Consider the following 21,706-nt stretch of genomic DNA (forward strand, 5'->3'; position numbering starts at 1 on the left):
AGAACCCATGAAGAGTCGGTGAGTGAGCATCAGTAAAATGAAATTCCTGGAGAATGACTCAAATTGCTGAGTAAAAGACAATAAGGCATAGCAACTCTGGGAGGTGACAGAAATATCCAATACAGTTCCATTCAATAATCACAGAGTGGGTATCCAACTGAGAAGCGAATCAATCACGCTGCTGAGTCACCACCTGTCACTAATGATGACGGGATGAATTCCATAAATAAGATGTCAGACTCAGCTTGTGAGGGGGATATGGCACCTCAAGAGGCACCAGGGAAGTCTTCTTCTCTTTCATAGGTTGAGGAGGAGAGAGCACAGAGGAAGAGCAGACTTCTGGAAGATCTGGAACTGAAAGAGAGTGCTGACCTTGGGGCATACACCCTGTGAGTTCAGTGACTGAGTTGCGGTAGCATGTCTCCAGCCTGAGAGAAGCCAGGGGGCGGCAGCTCAGGAGAGGGGAAGGGAATGGGATAAGGAAGAGGGAGGAGGGGGAAAGGACGCAACAGAGGCAAAAGTAGAAATCATCAACACAGGATGGAACTGGTCACGTTTTTGACGAGCCTCAGTATAAAATGGACCATCCAGGGACATATACTCTTGTATCCTCTTTCCTGTAAGCTGGGTAATCTGGTGAGTGTGGAAATTGACAGCTGTGGCAATTTACAGAAAAAGGTGGCGGAACGTGAGGACTCCATTCGTGGAGTAGGTGTCACAGTCACCACATAGAGGGTCCGCTGTACATCAGGAACGTAAGTGCCAGAAACACAAGCACTGGAAGTACCTCATGGATGGCAGGACGTATGGCTTCAGGTCGCGCCGATAAAACATGACCTTGACCTTCTCTGGGAGGGCATCTCTCTCGAAAGCCAGAATAAAGACGTCAGCATGGGTTGGTTGTCCTTATGACCTTTTTATATGGATTGAACGAAACCAACGCCCCGTTGTTCCAGATTAGCCCACAGTTATTCATCAGTTTGAAGGATGAGGTCCCAATGAGAAATGAGCCCCTGGACCATTTACAGAGGTTGGTGAGATGTAACAGACACTGGAACGTCGCCAAGACGGTCACAGACACGGCAAGCGGCAGACTGGGTGGCACAAGAAGCTTTGATCAACAGGGAACTCGACCATATTTTACTGAGACTGCACTTCACCAAACTAGTCTTCGATATTTTCCACACAAAAAAAAAAAAAAAAAAAAAGATTGGCTTTATGGTGGTGAATGTGTCTTCGTCTGTCATAATGCAGACCAGGTAATGAGGAAAGTGTTTCACCCCAAGCTGGCGAGCCTGCCGTTCCTCCCAGGGTATAGCCAAGGTAGGGAGGGCTACAGGGTTGTATGAAGCAGCATTCAGTGATCTGATACCATTAGAAGAGACAGTCATAGGAGAATGGCCAGATTTCTGGAGATTAATGCGCTTCTTGTGCAAAGCATCTGCCATGATACCATCCACTGCCATCAGGGGCTTTCCCCATGGGCGCCGCCTAGCCATAGCAACAGCCTTCTGTCATGGTGGCCATTTCTAGGAGTTCTGATGCTCCAGAATGACAAGTAACAGCTCCTAGGTACACATGGGGAGGAAACAGCTCAAGTATCAGAAGTGTGATCCCTGTGTTGTAAGGGGCTCAGCCAGATGGGTACATAACAGCTCCACCACACCAACTAGCCACACATGCTGGTGATCTAGCGTGGCAGAGTTGGGCTACGGCAAGGAAGGAAGAGGGGAAGGAAGGGAGGAGAGGAATCCACGCCGTAGATACAACGGGAGGAGTTCTTCCCCAAATGGCTCACACTACCGACAGAAATTTTAGAAGTGGAGGTCAAACCCCAAAGAGTGACTATAAACGCCAAGAAGGAGGAAAGAAAAAAGGAAAGGAAAATAAAACAGCAAGGAATACAGGAAATGAAGTGGACAGCCAGGTTGACATTAGTAAGAACACTGAGAAAGGGGGAGGAGGGAGCAGCGAGGAATGAGCATGGATGAGGAGGGAGAGGCACGGGGAATGAAATGGAGCCCGTGCAGGAAGAATGGACTGCAATAGCTTGGGGCCCCGTTGGCGCCCTAGCGGGCTCATTCATCTTGTCTACTCTGTCGGTATGTTACTGTTGTGACTCGTGATTACTCCGTGGGGTGAGCATGCTGACGTCGACACCGATTTCCGTCTCGTCCTTAATTATCCAAGGTGCCTTGTTCCTCTTCATCGTCGATGTTGACAGCTTTTTGTAGGCTAACTAAATTGCAGGAATCACATTAAATGTGGAGTTATTGTTGACCACTTACCATTCTCCTTTCTTGACGGTTTTCAATGCCTTTTTGAATACTGTATGTGTAGACAAATTTTTGGGTCCACTGTCAGGCCGACTAGTTACTTTGGACCTGCACTCGAATAGTAGTCCCGTATTGTCCTGACTGGAGTAGCAAACACTCGTAGTGTTCGAGATGATGTTGGCTGTAGTTGACAACATACTGTCCTCTGCAAGCTCGTTGACGCCTGTTCTGCACTGTCAGCATCCGTACCGCGGGTAGCCTTGAAGGCTAAAACCCTGTCACAATGCCACGACGTAGACTGCGACGTAATAATTGGCAGCTGAGTTACTAGCGTGCGCAGTACAGATGTGGTAGCAACAACTGTGCGGTTCCATACTGGATACATACAAGGTGGTAGAAGAATAAGATTGGGCAGTAAGCGTTCTGTGCTGCCATTGGCTGATGTTATGGGGTCAATAAGGAACAGCGTCCCCCTCAGGAACAGCATTATAACATCTGGACTACGCATTTATGCAATTTATTTCTACACGTAGTATTTTTAGTTTCTACTGAAATGAGTAGTTGTAAATTTCTGTTCTGTTGTTGCTAGAACGTTAGAGCTCCATACTGTAACTTGTCCAGATTTTAAAGAAAGAAAACAACTTGAATTTGTAACATTTGCAGCGTCTTTTCTACAGCATTTCAACAGCGAGATTTTTTGCAGACATTAATCGCCAGGGAAAGCATGAAGTACTACTTCAGTCCCTTTATTCTAGCGATTGTGAGAATTACAGCCAACAACAACACGATTTGGCATTGCTTGTCCACACCGAAAACACTTTCACTTGCCGTTCATCTGCTACCGGTACTCAAAAGCGACTAAGCGAAACGAGAACACTCGCGAAATCACATAGCCTCTAACATATGGAGCATAAGCGCGAAGTGTTCCTCTGACGTCATTCGCACAGGGGCAGAGAGGCATATGCTTCCTGGCATATGCTTCCTGGACACATCCCAGCGCTCCCCGTTAATGTCTTGTTTTGGTTCAGTTCGTCCTGCAGAATCGTAGGAGTCTTGTTACTTTTCGGAGCTGCAGTCTTTGTTGCGTAAAATAAACACAACAGAGAAACAAGCGACACATCGAACACGAATCACAATTGCATTACTAACCACAGTGGATGTCCACAATATAGTATGGTAACTGATACCCGAGAGTGATATGACAATGGTAAAAAGAATGGAAGGCGCGAACAAATCCATTTCCTGACTGGTGATTGGTGTGGTAGCCGTCCTGTACACAATTAGCTGCCAGTCGTTTTGTCATTCTGATTCCGGTATAGAGTAAATCAGGAGTGAACCCTGAGGAACAGAATTTGGTATAAGACACATGCCCCCTACGCCACTAGGTGTGTTGCTAAGAAAAACTGTGCGTCAACACGGTAAACAGGTTGCGGGCCCGTTTGAGAAACTTCCTAGCCCGGCGCGCAAAGCGTCCTATTTCCGACAGATGGGTGATAAGAGAAACGAGCCGCAGTGAAAGTTGCGCAACGTTCGTGACTCAAGGGGCGGCGAGAAGTGCCGAGGAACGGCCACGGAACAAAGCAACGCTCACGTGATGTCCGCCGGCGGGTATCAGCGCCGGCCCGAACGATCTCGCAGCGCAGAGGTCATCTGCATTGCAAGCGAGCCTTGGCGCAAACTTAACAGCGACTACAAATGAGGCTAGTTCATCAAGGCGCGAGGGATTCGCAGGCAATCCGTCTATCGTGCCGCTCTGTGCGGTTTCTCACACTGCTTCTTATGGCTGACGAAGGCGAATTACTTGCTTCCGTTTCAGCAAAGCATTTATGTGGTGAAAATAGGTATTAACGCCCTCCGTATAATAGATTCGAAATATTGAGGCAAGAGTTAGCGAGAGAAGAGTGGGTAAATACTCGTCTTACTTGTATGCGATGCTCACACTGACAACTATTTTACGAGGGTTTCTCAAAAGTAATGCACTGCACTGTTTTTCTCCAACAATTCTTTATTGAACATAATAACAATTACACACACGAAAAATAGTGTTTTATCTACACATCCTATTTTCCCACGTATTCTCCATCCTGTTCTATGGCCTTCCTCCAGCGTGAAACAAGGGCGTGTATGCCCTGTCCTGGTGGCAGACCCAGTGCTTCACTGTGTGAATCACCTCCTCATCGTCCTCAAAATGTCTTCCACGAATGGCCCAAACAAGTGGAAACTCGCTGTAAAATGACAGATATGACAGCTGTGGGTGGTCTCCCCGACCGCTGCAAATCGTGGAGCTCCGCTGAACCGCCTTCTGACGACCTCACCCTCCGTGCCCAGTGGCTAACTGTGCTCCTGTCGACAGTAGATGCTCCATAGACTTTGCACAAACGTTTGTGAATATTCCCCACAGTTTCTTTCTCTGCAGCGAGAAATTCAATGCTTGTAACGTACTTCACCTACAGACGCCATTTTGAGACTGTCCTGCAGCAACGCTATCTGTCGGAAGTGACGGAAACTTGGCGCGCTCACTCAGGAGACTTCAAATAATACACTCGTAACGTTTCGCATTCGTAGCATTGTTTTCAGCTGAGAGAAAAAAAAAAGTGGTGAATTACTTTCTGGACAACCCTCGTAGATGCAGCAAGTCGCAGTTTTAGGTAATGAAATAAGTAGTTAATGAAATTTTTTCTTCTCGAAACACAATGACCAGTTACTGGAATCCACCTAGCGGGTTAACACAAGAAGGATTCCGATGTGAAGAGCTGAAACACGTAATTTATCGTCTTAATACGGTTTCACTGCCATTGACTAGTTTCTTTCTCTGTACCGAGAGAATGTTACTATTTACTTATTTCATTTCTCAACAGGTAAGTACAAACGCTGTAATCTGCAGCAATAAAAAACGTCTTTATATTTCCAATGTTTACTGGACAGCAAATATTAACAAAACTTGAGTCACCAAAGGTTTATAGCCGGCAAAATTAATGTCCTCAGGAAAGTAATCGAAACGGTAGAACTGATGCTTAAAGTTACAGAAGTTCAGCGTCTATCAGAGGACGCAATCAGTGACACGTGACAATAACGCGAGAAAGTTCAAAATGTTCCACACGGCGTAGATCGTGGAATCACAGATTCCAAAGGAAAAGTTCCCTGGAGCAGAGCAATGCTGACAAAGGTCAAATAACTTACGGGAAAGCAGACGAGTGACATCATCGACAACCGTCGAGATTTCGGCAGTAGATCACCCTGTCTTTTTCAAGGCAAAACTGTAGCGAGAAAACGCTGGCTAAGAAATGTGAAACCTCAGTTTGCAGAACAATTCAAAATAACACACATAAACACTGTAAACACTAGCACCACCACACTATCCAAAGATGACCGACACCAGAAGTTATCGATAGTGAAAATTACTGGACAACTTGTGCGGTAGCATTAACTCTGTCCCTCCATTTTTTGACGAAGGAGAGAGAGCAGGATTCCTAGCAAAATCTAAGCAGTAAGGTTGTTTGATAATTTAATTTCAACCGCTTGCTTAACAAGACCATCCTAATAGCTGGAGGTACATGCCACAATCTCAATGTTGTTATATTCCATAGTGTGACCGGTGCCAAGACAATATTCTGCAATAGCCGATTTAGTAATTTTTGAGAACATTTATCTTGGAGAATCAGTGGTCTAGCTAAAAGTACTTTAAGAAGTGGGTTACAAACAGTCTCCACTGCAATAACACATTTATTTGCAGTGGTTGCCAGTTTAGATTAGAATCTGGCCATCTTCAGACCCTTAATCCCATGATGGTAGGCAATGGCTGTGAACGGAGCAGCTATTACGACCCCACGAACGTCAACTGCTCAGTTGATATTCGTGGAGCCATATCACCTACCCCGTTCACAGCCGCTGCCTACCATCATGTATTATTAAGGGTCTGAAAATGGCCACATTCTAAGCGAAACAGGTTACCGTTGTACATAAATATTTTATTGAGGTCGAGCCTGTTTTTAATCCAAAAAATAGCCGATATGCTCTGCTGTTGTAAGCGTGTGTGACGTTTATGCTCAGTACACCGGTCCTCTACAGTCCTGATAGCCTAACAAATCTACGAAACGGTGCAGCTGCAAGGAATACGATGGACGCCCACCTTTCGCACACCAAGAGAATTCCTAACAGAACCTAAAAGGACCCTAATCTTAGAAGAAGGTCGTAAAACACATTTCACATTATATTTTCGCGAAATACGACCAGTCTTATTGGAAACGCTCCCTGCGTAAGGCAGAAAGGCCGCAATCCTCGGTGTAACCTCGGTATTACACTACTGGCCACTAAAATTGCTGCACCATGAAGATGACGTGCTACAGACGCGAAATTTAACCGACAGGAAGAAGATGCTGTGATATGCAAATGATTAGCTTTTCAGAGCATTCACACAAGGTTGGTGTCGGTAGTTTCCCACCGATTTCTCATACACAAACAGCAGTTGACCGGCGTTGCCTGGTGAAACATTGTTGTGATGTCCCGCATAAGGAGGAGAAATGCGTACCATCACGTTTCCGACTTTGATAAAGGTCGGATTGTAGCCTAACGCGATTGCGGTTTATCGTATCGCGACATTGCTGCTCGCGTTGGTCGAGATCCAATGACTGTTAGCAGAATATGGAATCGGTGGGTTCAGGAGGGTAATACGGAACGCCGTGCTGGATCCCAACGGCCTCGTATCACTAGCAGTCGAGATGACAGGCATCTTATCCGCATGGCTGTAACGGATCGTAAAGCCACGTCTCGATCCATGAGTCAACAGATGGGGACGTTTGCAAGACGACAACCATCTGCACGAACAGTTCGACGACGTTTGCAGCAGCATGGACTTTCAGCTCGGAGACCACGGCTGCTGTTACCCTTGACGCTGCATCACATACAGGAGTGCCTGCGATGGTGTACTCAACGACGAACCTGTGTGTACGAATGGCAAAACGTCATTTTTTCGGATGAATCCAGGTTCTGTTTACAGCATCATGATGGTCGCATCCGTGTTTGGCGACATTGCGGTGAACGCTCATTGGAAGCATGTATTCGTCATCGCCATTCTTGCGTATCACCCGCCGTGATGGTATGGGGTGCCATTGGTTACACGTCTCGGTCACCTCTTGTTCGCATTGACGGCACTTTGAACAGTGGATGTTACATTTCAGATGTGTTACGACCCGTGGCTCTACCCTTCATTCGATCCCTACGAAACCCTACATTTCAGCAGGATAATGCACGACCGCATGTTGTAGGTCCTTTACGAGCCTTTCTGGATACAGAAAAAGTTCGACTGCTGCCCTGGCCAGCACATTCTCCAGATCTCTCACCAATTGAAAACTTCTGGTCAATGGTGGCGGAACAACTGGCTCGTCACAATTCGCCAGTCACTACCCTTGATGAACTGTGGTATCGTGTTGAAGCTGCATGGGCAGCTGTACCTGTACACGCCATCCAAGCTCTGTTTGACTCAATGCCCAGGCGTATCAAGGGCGTTATTACGGCCAGAGGTGGTTGTTCTGGGTACTGATTTCTCAATATCTATGCACCCAAACTGCGTGAAAATGCAATCACAGGCCAGTTCTAGTATAATATATTTGTCCAATGGATACCCGTTTATCATCTGCATTTCTTCTTGGTGTAGCAATTTTAATGGCCGGTAGTGTATGAGACCCCTACAAAAAATCATGATATCATAGCCCGCAGTAATCTTGAAATACGTTATTTATCTGATACTTAATTATTTAGTTGCATTTTTTCAACTAAGGCATTTGAACACAGACTTAACGCAACATGTAACCGGCAGTATTGACATCAGATACGACATTAACCCTTGGATGCATGATGGGGGCCTTTCAGGCTCAAAAGTGAATTAATCGTCCCTTCAATCGTATATCCTTAAAAATTCGTCTAGGTTTAAGAAACATTACAAAATTGTATTTAATATTGCAAAGATGGAAACAGTCTTTTCTTAATACTATGCACATCTACATCTACATTTACATATATACTCCTCTAGCCACCAATCGGTGTGTGGCGGAGGGCACAATTCGCGCCAGTCATATTTCCGCCCCTCTGTTTCACTCGCGGATCGCGCAAGGGAAAAACGACTGTCTGAACGTCTCAGTACGAGCTCTTATTTCCCTTATCTTTGAATGATGATCATTACGCGATTTGAAAGTTGGTGGTAATAATATATGCTCTACATCCTCGGCGAGGATTGGATTTCGGAATATAGTGAGCAGCCTCTTCTGTTTAGCGCGTCGTCTATCTGCAAGTGTGTTCCACTTCAAACTTTCTATGAGATTTGTAACGCTTTCGCGATGGCTAAATGTACCAGTCACGAATCTTGCCGCTCTCCTTCGGACCTTCTCAATCTCTTGAATCAGACCTAACTGGTAACGATCCCATACAGACGAACAATACTCTAAGACTGAACGAACTAACGTATTGTATGCTATTTCCTTTGTTGAAGGAAGCATCGCTTCAGGATTCTACCAATAAACCGCAACCTAGAGTTCGCCTTACCCGTTACTTGTGTAATCTGATCATTCCATTTGAGATCATTTCGAATAGTCACACTCAGATATTTGAGTGATGTTACCGCTTCCAAAGACTGATCATTTGTTTTGTACTCATACATTAATGGGGATTTACGCCTTGTTATACGCAGTAGGTTACACTTACTAATATTGAGAGATAACTGCCAGGCATTACACCACGCATTTGTTTTCTGCTAATCCTCATTGATTTGCTCACAACTTTCGTGTGATACTACTTTCCTGTAGACTACAGAATCATTGGCAAACAGTCTAAGGCCGCTGTCAATACCATCAACCAGATCGTTAATGTAAATCGTAAAAAGCAGAGGACCTATTACGCTGCCCTGGGGCACACCTGAAGTTACTGTTGTTTCTTTTGAAGTTACCCCGTTCAGGACGACATACTGCTCTCTGTCTGTTAGAAAAGTTTCTATCCACCTGCATATGTCATTGGATAGACCGCAAGCGCACACTTTTTGTAGCAAGCGACAGAGCGGAACTGAGTCGAACGCTTTTCGAAAGTCGGAAAATAATGCATGAAGGGTGGTTTAACGAGAGCCTTTCTTCCAGCCTATGAATACCGGTATCTGTGATATACAGATACTTTTATAATGGCAGTTGTTGCTCCAGCTAGATTGTAGCAAAAACTATAATGAATTTCCTGCTCAGTGTTGAAGCTGACCTCAGAAGCGAAAGGTGTTGCTCTCGTAGCTGGTGTAAGTAATTCTGTTTGTTTTTCTCTCTGTTTTTCTTCCTATTCTTTCTCTCTTATAAAGTAATTATTTAGACTTTCTTTCTAACAAAGGAATGTTCGCTTCTTACAGTATGCAATCATCTAAAACTTTTCGAAAAAGAGAGCCTACTTCTTCTATAAATGTAGTTTATTCAAAGAATTCAACGATTATTTATGAATGGTTGGACGTATGTGAATCTAATATTGCTTCCGAAGATGAGATTGATCCTATAAATACAGCTTTCGTACTGTTCATAACCTGAAGAAAGTAGTGATGAATCTTAGGATGTAAATGATATAGGCTAACCAAGATAACCTGGCCTGCTGATACAGCGCAGCCTGCAGATTCAAATAATGTAGCAAGTACACCTCAGCCCGCAAATACAAATAATATACTAAGCAAACCCAGTCTAAAAAAGCAAATAATGTATCAAATCCAGCCCAGCCTGCAATTTTTTTTTTATCCGACGCGACGGAACTCAATGGAGCAAAACACTACCTCCTTTTAGCAGAATGCTTACACATAATATAATGAAGGTTCTCCAGGTCTTGTTAGACGAACAGATATGCAAACGCTAAAAGATGCTTGGAGTTGCTTCATCACAGATAATGTTGTGGATGAAATAGTTCATTGCACAAATCTGGAAGGATGACGCTCAGCAGTCATAAAATGTCAGACATGGAATAACGTCACAAACGAGGAAATCAAAGCATTTTTGGAATTCTCCTATTAGTTGGCACTCGCAAAGCGATAGTACTGGTAACACCTTTAATATGGTATCTTTAGCTATTGTTTATATGGTATCTTTATCTATAAACAGGTTTGAAGAAATATGACGAGCCATAAGGTTCGATGATAGACCATCCGAAAAGCAAGGAGCCAAGATGGTAATGTGTGGGAACTACTCATAAAAAACTGCAGACAAAGATATCATGCATGAGGGAACTCCACAACAAATGAACAGCTAGTTTCTTTCAAGTGACATTGCATATTTCTACAATTTATTCCAAACAAGCCAGGAAAATGTGGAATAAATATACTCTAGCTCTACGACTCTTTGACATCATGCGCTATAAGTGGGCTACTGTACTCAGGAAAAAACGTAAATCACTCTTGTCAACCTAATGTTGCATGTCGTGTGGTAAAAACAATGAGAGGAAGCTCAACCACTATCACGATGGACAGTTACTTTGCCAGTATCTCGCTGTTTCAAGGCTTATCGAAGGATAAAATTTCAACAGTCGGTACTCTTCACCGTAACAAAGCACGAATTCCCCCTGAAATGAACCAGTCTAAGACACGAGAGGTTTTGTCTTCAACATCTGGATTCAGAGATGATTTGATTATCGTACGTTATGTACCAAAGTAGGACAAGTGTGTGGTGCTGTTAAGTTCCATGCATCACGACGCTACACTTGAGACTCAGAGGGAGAAGAAACCAGAAATGATTGTTTTTTAAAACAAAAAAATCAGCCGTGGATTCTTTTGACCGAAAGGTATTTACATTTGCAAAAGACAGACAAGAAGATGGCCGTTTGTTTTATGGTCTAATGTAATGGGCGTTGTAGCAATAAATGTTTTCTGTTTATTCGCAAATCAACATCCAGAGTATCACAATGGAAAATCACATAAAAGAGGATTTTATTGAGAGACTTGGCCGTAGGAGTTATTCATCCACATATGGAGTCCAGAGCCAAAACTTCAAATTTGCAATGAAATGTCCTACGAGCACTGGCTAGATATGGTGTCAAAAGGGTCCACGAAATGGATATCGTCAACCGAAGAAAAATTCCCAGAAGATGCGTTTTGTGTCCATGTGAACTGGAAAAGAAAATTGAACAGTGTTGTTCAAAAGTTTCTAACAATACGTACAATGAACGTAGTGTGTTTCTTTGTGAAGAAAGTTTCCTGTAATGTGTGGACCTATGTGATAGACAGTCTATTCTTTATTTGGATAAAATGGCGTGTAGGTTAATTTTTGTTGTGCCTAAGTAATGTGCAACTTAGCCATCTTCTTTCTTTATATTTTGTATCTGGATGCTTAACGCATATTGATTTGCATAGCACCTCACCAGTGTGAAATTACTAGTTTATATAAATGCTAATATAAGTTATTATTTGTCAAAATAATAAAATTAGTAAAGATTAAATTGATATTTATTTCATTGCAGTTTATGTCCAATCTTTTTCTTTAATATTTTCCCAATATAAACGAATTACAGATACCTTTTATAAGATTGTATTCTCTCGTTTATCAAAGTAGTTTTCATAAGAAATGTAACAAGGCTGAAAAACAACGATATTTGCAGAAATCTCAAGGGGGTATTCTGAGGCCCCCATCAGGCATTAACCTCAGTCCGAACGCCCATGGATCCAAACGTTAAGGGTGCATACCTTCATCATCTTATACTATCATTAAGATAACGATGTTCCTATAATTGTTGTTGATGATGTGCGGGAAGTGTTCATTTCATCTCTATTGAGCTTTTTTGTTTCGTCGCTATTTTATTTTTATTATCTAATGATTATGCTTCGTTAATATTCGTACTGAGATGTTAAAATTTTTTGTTATCTTTGTTTTGGTATCTTTATAATCAATTTCCATTTTATTATTATTTCTACCTGTAAGAACTTGAGCGTGATGGCAAACTGGTCTTTCCGCGGGATGAAACTCTCGTCCAGGAATTCATTCCCTGGACATGGCGCTGTGGAGCGTGCTAATTAGTTAGGTAACCTACTAGACTAGCAAAATTTGGATTCAGGGACTGTATATGTTCTATATTTCCTCATAGACCTTTGTTCGCGTCATTACTGGGTAGTTGCGTTGTGTGCCAGTGCAGTAACTTGACGGAATTACATCTATCAGTTCACAGTTAATAGAATGACTCACAATGAGGCATAGTTGATGGCAAAGATATTAATACTGATGCAGCTAGAGCTCTGAAATATATCATCTGTTAAATCTAAACTATAATTAGTCTGGCTTTAATTCAATGAATTTCAAAAATGCGGTAAAACCCGTTATAACTATTTACTGTAATTATACTGCCAGGTGAAGCCCCTAAATAATTAATGTTTTCAGTCTTTGCGTAATGGCTGCCCGTGCGCCATTACAACAAACGAAAGGCAGATGGCCAAAAGAATAACTGTACCAAACATTTTACATCGCTAAGTTCTTAATTACTTCACATGGAGAGGTAAGAAATAAGTAAAAACACAGTTACATTTCATACGTGTATTAAAAATCATCGCTTATATTCATGAGCTGTGCAGCAATTACGTCTGTAGCTTCACTTTCAGAACAAGAGGGTAAAGCATTTTCCTTTTCATAAAAGATTTAGAGTCTTGTCAAGGAGGTTCTAGGACATGGCTTCTACGGACTGTCACAATACATAGCTAACACACAACTAAATTTATTTTTTTGATACATTGTTAGCTAAATTCAGCTTCCCTTAGCCTCTTGCAGTTTCAAATTAATTTACATCGATGGGAATCGGAGTTTAGAGATTAACACGCACTTTTTCTGCACAATAACTATATTTGCTGAATACGTGCTGCCTATGTGTCAATAGATAATTTTTTTCGAGGTAATTCATAGTGTTCGAACACAGTATATGTTCTTTCGAAATGACGCCGCAAATTGACATCAGTGATATGAGCCTGTAATTCAATGGATTACTCTTACTTCCTTTCTTGAGTATTAGTGTGACCGATTTAACTTTCCAGTCTTAGCTACAGATCTTTTCTCGAGCGAGCGATTGTCTATCATTGCTAAATATGGGGCTTCTACATCAGCGTACTCTGAAAGGAAGCTAATTGCTATGCAGTCTGGACCGAAACACTTGCCTTTACTAAATAATTTGAGTTTCTTCGATATGCCGAGGATATCTCTTGATTCGAATTCTGGAATACTTGCTTTGTCTTCTTTGCTGAAGAAATTTCGCAAAACTGTTTTTAATAACATTACCTTGTTTACCGCGCAGTGTGTTGTTCTGCTGATGTATTTTACATACGACCAGAGTTTATTTGCGTTTTCTGACAAATTTCTAGACAGAGTTCTGTTGTGGGAACTATTAAATACATCTCGCATCGAAATCCGCGCTAAATTTAGAGCCTCTGCAAAACATCGTCAGACTTGGGGATTTTCTGTTCTTTTAAATTTAAAATGCTTTCTTCGTTACTTCTGCAACAGTGTTCTGACATATTCTGTGTAACATGGAGGATCGGCTGCACCTCTTATTAATTCATCTTTCTATTGCTGTCGACACTATTTCTTTGAATTTAAGCCACATCTGGTCTACTCTTACATAATTATTTAGAAAGGAATGGGAGAATGTCTCTTAGGAAGGCGTCAAGCGAATTTTTATCTGAATTTTTAAATAAATATGTTTTGCGCTTATTTTAGTTTGGTTTGAATGTTACTGCATTGGATCTCGTTACAACAGCCTTGTGGTCACTTAATCCGTGTATCGTTTATGATGCTCTCTGTTTGCTCGGAATTGTTTGTTACTAAGAGGTCAAGTATGTTTTCGCAACCATTTATTCTTCGAGTGGCCTCCTGAACTAATTGCTCAAAATAGTTTTCGGGAAAAGCGTTTAGTACTATTTTTTAGTGTTTTATGACCAACACCGGCTCTGAACATGTATTTTCGTCAACATATCTAGCGTAGATTGAAGTTACCACCAATTATAAGAGTATGGGTAAGGTACCTATTTGAGATTATACTGAAATTTTCATTGAACCTTTCAGAAATTGAGTCAGGGGGTCGGTAAAAGAAACCAACCATTAATTCATTCTGGTCGTTAAGTTTAACCTTTATTCGTACTACCCCACTGGAACTATCTACGTCAGTTTCGCTTCAAGCGTTTTGTATGAGAGAGTTAGGTTTCTAATTGTTTCTGTTTTCTGAAAAACCGTGTTACTGTTTCTCCTGTGGTAATGCAATCATAGTTACAGCCTTCCAGTTGCATTTACTATTTTTTCAGAAAGTTGAAGACACACGTAATATTTCGCAATGCTGTATGTTGAATTTGTTGGGTATTTCCATCCCTGAAGCTGCGAACCATGTGCAACGATCCTTCCGCACGTAAAAATAGCTATATACGACGTACCTCCAATTTCGTGTGTGGAATGACTCAACGGAAGTTATTCAAGCCTGCTGTTGCTGGGACAACAGCGAATTTAGTCAAATGTGAACAGAAAGTGAATTTTGTAAAAATAAAGTCTCGCAAGATAAAACGTCCAACATCCACAAGAGTTGTTGAATATGCATTGTAATAAGTCAGCGATATTTTCTTTCCAAAACAGGACGGAAAATGTTCAGAGATTACTATGCTTTGCTGTCTCCGATGCACGCGCTGGTGCAGTATAAAGGAACAGGACAGTAATAATGCTTCTTTAAATAAGAGAAGCGCTTGAGAATGCAAAACACAAATGCTTTACGTTATCTAGTACTAGTATATGACCAAGTAACGATTTATGGAGGTGAAAAATAATTACTTTGGGACTGTGTATTACCAAAACAGTACTTGTTAGCTGCTTCCTTAAATAATGAAAAGTAATTATTGAAATAATAACTTTATCTCATCAGCTGTTTCATCGTCATCGTCATTGTTTCTACCATTAAACGGCGTCGTTTCTTGGAAGGATACTCCCTAAAGTTCTTATACCAGAGGTTTGACAGACAAATATAATTCTTACTGTAGATCGTTAAAATCATGGCTATCAAAATCACGCGGTAAGTAAGAGAATTCTGTGCGTACCAAACGCCAGATTACTCACCATTCTGAATGCAGGCGGTGAGCTTCTCCCCGCGACCGTCCCCTACCAACTGAACACCTCTGACACTTTTATCTTATCCGAGCGACAGCACTGATAACGGTTTGATGGCTTCGCCTAGCGTTCGTGAGCCATTTATGACAGGATAATCTGCGTGCCTACTCATTCCAGCCAAACGAACCGTTAGCGATGTAATGAAGTCAGGCAGAGGTGTAAATATGGGTAAAATCCCTTCCATTTGCGTGGCTACTATATATATCACGGTGAAATATGAATCGCATCAGAAATCTGCACATGGATCTGTAAGTGATACTTAAACAATGAATCACGTTAGTTTTTAAGTTTACGAGACTATTTACTCAATGGATAGATTAAATAGCGATTTCGGCTGAACAAGTTGCAAATGGGGTGATTAGGGTAATGGTGACGCTGTAACATTTTGCACGTCAAAACTTTCAGATTTTTCAATATCACACTCGTGGGCGTTTACATTGCTTTTTGAAACAATGATTTTTTTTCGGTCCGATCCTCCTCTCACGTGTTGTTTTAGTCGAATTGGGCCATAATATTTGACTTGTGTTCGCCACGTAAATTGTGCCATATACAAAATAAGGAAAGGGAAGTAAGCTATTTGTTCAGTTTCATAAACAGTCCTGTTATTTGTGTAGTATTTTATCAGTTATGACCGTTATTGTTGCATTCACAGTCCATTTTGTGAGAAATCGTTGATTTTAACAAGCTTCTGATATTTTGCTTACATCAATCAGGGTAATTTTTTATCAGTTAGGGTATTTCGTAGCATTTACTACTTTTGTTACAAATAGCTGCTGCGCTACCTGCTTGCATTACTTTGTACTGAAAATAACAGTTTTATTACCTTTGTTATTTATGGTCAATATTTTAGCTTCTTTCCGAATTCCTTCAAGGCTTGTGATCATCCTTGAATTGCGTTGGCTGTGAGGAGAGATTCTGACGACAGTGATTTAAAGTTGAACAGTACCAGGTCGATACGGATACCTTGATATTTCATAGTAAATGTGCAGTATTGAATTAACACTCTCTGTTTTCACTTCCTATTAACACCTGATTTCCTCCTGGTGCGATCTAAATTTACCAAGAGCATACGATGTATGAAAAATTCCTTGTTTTTAAAACTGTTCTAAAGTTATCCTGAATGGCAGTGTAATCTTGTACCAGCATTAAAACTGAAATTTTATTCTAATAGGGATAGTTAGTTTACAGTTTCCCTTTTCCCAGCTCTCAGTGACTATAGATGTAAAATGTTACAATGTCTGTTGCAATTTGTAATTTATTTTGCATCCACAATTTTCAAAAACGGTAAAAATGGTACAAAGTTACCCTGATTGACTGTACCTCTGTCTTGATGAAAAGCGAGTCGACCCAGTCTTCTTCGATCGTATACCATCCTTCACTCTCTTGATTACTGTCTTCTTCTTTTTCCATATCTAGGGGGGGGTGCTGGCCTGTTCTGAAACCAAAAGAATTCAACAGAACTGTTGTGCCCATCTCTTCATTGGCTGTCCTAGATCCCGTCTTCCAGTGTGATTAAAATGTAATGCTTTCCATAGCAGCCGCTCAGGTGGCGTATCTTTGATGTGGTCATACCATCGACTTTTTTCTTTTCTATTTGGAGTTCCGTGTCTCAGTCTTTAAAAATAGAACCGTTGTAGAATCGCTTTCTTGTCCGTCTATCTGTCTGTCTGTCCGACTGTTAAGAACCCTTTTTCTTAGAAACGAGTAGACGTATCAAATACAAATGTACGTCACATATTGAGATCGATGGTCCCTTGGCGATGTAAAGCTTCTAAGTCAATTCAATGAAAAGATACGGCCATTTATGTCACATATTTTGATACTGGAAAATTCAGCAAACTTACACGGTACTTCCCGTTGACCTAGAATCAAGACATTTGACAAGACGCACGGTATTACAGTACAACCGAAAATTATTAATTTGTAATTATATCACAGGAAAAAATATTTCTTTTGTCATTCGTTATCCGACTTCACACTTTAAATTAAAACATTCTCGGAACTCTTGGAATTCCTTGCCTGTATCAATGTCGATAACATGCAGAAGTCGTTAATATCCCGATTCCCGGGATGGATATACAGTCTCTATCCATAATTAAATTTGTGCAAAACCCTCAGTGCGTGAGTCCTACTCGCACCTGGAAAATATTTTTTTTTTTTAGTGATTAATTTCTTCGGTCATCGATATTTTCATGTCCAGTTTCTGCCTTATGTCTTCACTTTGCTCTCTGTCTCTTAATGTTAACCCAAGAAGTGACATCAGAAACATCATCTAAGAGGCTTCAATTCTTTGTTCCTCTCCGCGTCTCAGAATTCAGATTTCACTACCATATACTAGAGCAGGCTTAGCGACCACGTTGGACAGTCTTACTGTTCTCTCTTTCCCCAAATGTCTTCTAAAGTATCGTTTATACAACCATTTGTAGCAATATGTTTCTGTTTATATTGAACCACATCTGAATTTGTTCTGTTTATTAATGTCTGTCCCGAGATACTTAAACGAATTTATCTGTCCTATTGTCTTATTGTTTCTAACTATTTTTGCCCTTCTTGTTGCCCTCCCATTGCCGTTAGTTTTGTTTCATTTACAGGTATAGCCACTCGATGAGAGAGTGGAACATTACTCAATGTAACCCCATTTTTTTGTAAAGCGCTTTCACTGTGTGCTGTTAGATCTTGGCCGTCCGCAAATAAAGGAGTTTTGTTCCTTTCCAGGTCAGTCCTCTGTGGCACTTAGAATTCCATTCTTCTAAAACTTTGTTGATGTGTACATCAAAAGAATTGGCCAGAACCCACACTCTTATTATAGTCCCTTGGTTACAGTCAATAACTCGTCGTTTATACTAATTTTTGAGTTATCTTACGGTGATTTAAAGGTATTCAATAACTTCATAGATACACTGTAATCGGCAGGTATTTCCCGTAATTTCATCCTTCCTGCATTATCGTAGGCGTTCTAGCAGTCTAGGAACAACAGAAATCGTAGTCTGTTGAACTGTCATCTCTTTTCTATCAGTTGTTATAAAGCAAATGTCGCATCTGCACATAACGTGCTTTTACGAAAGGTGCTTTGCTCCCCTCGCAGAACTGTTTCTGATATTGTCTGGAGTTTCATTTTAATGTTAGACGAATAGATTTTATAAGCAGCATTTAAAATGGATGCACCCCTATACTTTGAGCATCCTTTTTATCACTTTTTCTTGTATATAAAAGTAATTATTGCTACCTTAATTCCTCTAGAATTTTCCCCAAGCAACTGCAAAAATCTCTTTTTCCATTTAATAGTGGCATAATTCATGAGTTCCTGATTTGTTGCATCTCTGCCTGCAGCTTTTCTCTTTCTGGTCTTCTTTAAAATACTTCCCAGTTATGTTAGTCTGACTGCATTTTACTCTATAACATCACAGTATTTGTAGATTCTGACTGATCTTCCTTTCCTCATAGCTGCTTATAATATTGTAACCACTCCTTTAGAGGTATTATATTCATCTTTGCTTTGTCGCTGATTTCATTACGCAAGTTTTTGAATACTTTGAGTCCAAACATTTGAGCTCCAGTAAAATCATATTTTAGTCTTTTAACAATTATTTCCAAGCTATTTCTGTTTGCTTGTCTAGTAGGTAATTTGCTAACTACTGCTCTTTGCTTTTTATACTGTACTAGGTCTTCCAGTTTCTGCCCGTTAATCCAAATCGGATATAGATGCCTTTTTTCCATTACAGCTTGCCTGAGGCCATCATTCCGTAATTTCCACCGATTTGGTTTCCGTTGTTTTTTGTGTCCCAACTATTTCACTAGCAGCTGCAATTAAGATTTCTTTTATCTTATCCAGTCGTGTTCTATATCCTCTGTTCTGTCTGGAGATAAATATCACTATAAAGAATTCCATTGGAAGTGACTTTCCGAATTTTACGTTTACAGCGTTTTGAAGAGACTCATTGCACACATTTTCCAACTCCACATTCAATGGAGAGAAATGGAATTGCATTGCTCTCTGTCCACTAACATGTGCCAATAGTATTTTTCGTCACCAGTGAGTAAAAGTAAGTAGCATTACATTTTTTTAAACGTGACACCTGTTTTGTGGCATGGTGTATAGTGCAATTTTGTTCGCTCCTTTGTAAAACGCTAAATTAAGAGTCAGCATTACAGGAAGCAATGTATTCTTAACACAGTACAAAAGTCTGTAAGAATGATGTTTACTTTTTATTCAAAACTAATATTTGACACATATTCAGACACACTAAAGACGGTTCCTTTGGATATTAATGTAGAACAATGAAACACACTTTGTTAAAGCTTGCGTCGACTCAAATGTCACTCTCAAACTGAAAGGCGTCTTCTTCGACGTGAATGCTTTTATACAGCGCATTCGTGCCCGCAGAGACGCGCTGTAATATTCACTTGCTAACTTTGAAGATTTACAGTCCCCTATCTATAAGCTAGTGCAGTGCATGTCTGGGTAGAAACTCCAAGGTATATCTCGATGAGACGAGTGAGCTTTAGCAGGCTCTGGCCAGTCAAAATGCGGGCGACGTATTTCAGTCGTGACAACTGATTATGCCTAACTTTTTTGAAGTATAGACACTTTATCTTGTGATCTAAAAATGGGCAAATTCAGCCAACTTCATTCTGGATTGTGATGAGAGTGTTGTTGGCTTCGCATATTTGCACTGCAGTTAATTGATAGGGAATCACATGGCCTTCCAGAAAAGCCAGAATTATTAGGTTTCTTTTCGCGATAAATTTTGCAGTCGTACGAAGGGCTTTCAATAAGTAGGGCGACATATATTTTTCTCTGCCTATTTCGCTTGAAAAAACTTGGAAATTTATTGTGAGACATCGTGGAATATTCTCAATTCATCCCCTACAGTTTCATGAAGTATACGTAACCATATTCAGGTAAGTTCATTCTGGATTGTGATGAGATTGTTGTTGGCTTCACACATCTGCACTGCAGTTAATTGATAGGGAATTACGTGGCCTTTCAGAAAAGCCAGAATTATTAGGTTTCTTTTCGCGATAAATTTTGCTGTCGTACGAAGGGCGTTCAATAAGTAGGGCGACATATATTTTTCTCTGCCTATTTCGCTTGAAAAAATTGGGAATTTACTGTGAGACATCGTGGAATGTTCTCAATTCATCCCATACAGTTTCATGAAGTACACGTAACCTTCAAAATGGCGTCTGTAACGGAAGCGCGTTCCAGGCGGAAAGCTGTCATTGAGTTTCTTTTGGCGGAAAACCAGAGCATCGCAGATATTCGTAGACACTTGCAGAATGTCTATGGAGACCAGGCAGTCAACAAAAGTACGGTGTGCCGGCCGGCCGTACACAGCTGTGGCTACTGAGGTGGTGGAACGTTCGGACCCTCTCATTCTAGGTGATCGGCGGATCACAATCACCCGAAGTTTCTGGTGGTAGTGAGTACACAATCGTTTTCCAGTTGGGATACTCAAAGGTGAGTCCGCTGGGTTCCTCACCACTTAACGGAAGACCATAGTGAGCAACTTCCGCGGGAAGCAGTACATGGACGCTGCGGAGGTTATAATGTGCAGCAAGATGTTGGCTCTGGCGATGACCAGCAAAGTGGTACCACGTGGTCGTACAGGCGCTCTCAGTAAGGTGGCGTAAGGCCGTTGCGTTGAACGGGGATTATGTTAAAAATAGGATTTGTAGTCAAAAGAGTAGGAAATAACGTTGTGTATTGGAATCCTGAATAAAACCAACCTGCCAAAAACGTCTGTTGCATTACTTACTGAACGCCTCTCGTATATGGCGTGCCAACGTCAGGTAATTGTTGACGTTTTTAACTACTTTAGAACACGTGGAAATCAGTATCCATTTCTAACTTACCCATCCAAAGTTTTAAGTGGCTTACCTCAATGCTCTTCCACTTGTAAGACGATGCTTCAGAAATTAATACACTACTGGCCATTAAAATTGCTACACCACGAAGATGAGGTGCTGCAGACGCGAAATTTAACCGACAGGAAGATGGTTCAAATGGCTCTGAGCACTATGGGACTTAACATCTATTGTCATCAGTCCCCTAGAACTTAGAACTACTTAAACCTAACTAACCTAAGGACAGCACACAACACCCAGCCATCACGAGACAGAGAAAATTCCTGACCCCGCCGGGAATCGAACCCGGGAACCCGGGCGTGGGAAGCGAGAACGCTACCGCACGACTACGAGATGCGGGCAACCGACAGGAAGACTATGCTGTGTTATACAAATGATTAGCTTTTCAGAGCATTCATTCAAGGTTGGCGCCGGTGGCGACACCTACAACCAGCTGACATGAGG

General features: G+C 41.3%; 1 protein-coding gene across 1 annotated transcript in view; it reads right to left on the reverse strand.

Annotated features, from left to right (window-relative positions):
- LOC126187487 (chondroadherin-like protein) overlaps positions 1 to 15,379 on the reverse strand; it is a 92,873-nt gene extending 77,494 nt beyond the window's left edge. The window contains exon 1 of the mRNA XM_049928594.1: positions 15,344 to 15,379. Within this exon, the coding sequence (XP_049784551.1) occupies positions 15,344 to 15,346 (3 nt within the window). The 5' untranslated portion in view covers positions 15,347 to 15,379. The remainder of the gene's footprint in view (positions 1 to 15,343) is intronic.
- Between the last annotated feature and the right edge of the window lie 6,327 nt (positions 15,380 to 21,706).

This window comes from Schistocerca cancellata, chromosome 5 (assembly GCF_023864275.1).
Source record: "Schistocerca cancellata isolate TAMUIC-IGC-003103 chromosome 5, iqSchCanc2.1, whole genome shotgun sequence".
Taxonomy (NCBI): Eukaryota; Metazoa; Arthropoda; class Insecta; order Orthoptera; family Acrididae; genus Schistocerca; species Schistocerca cancellata.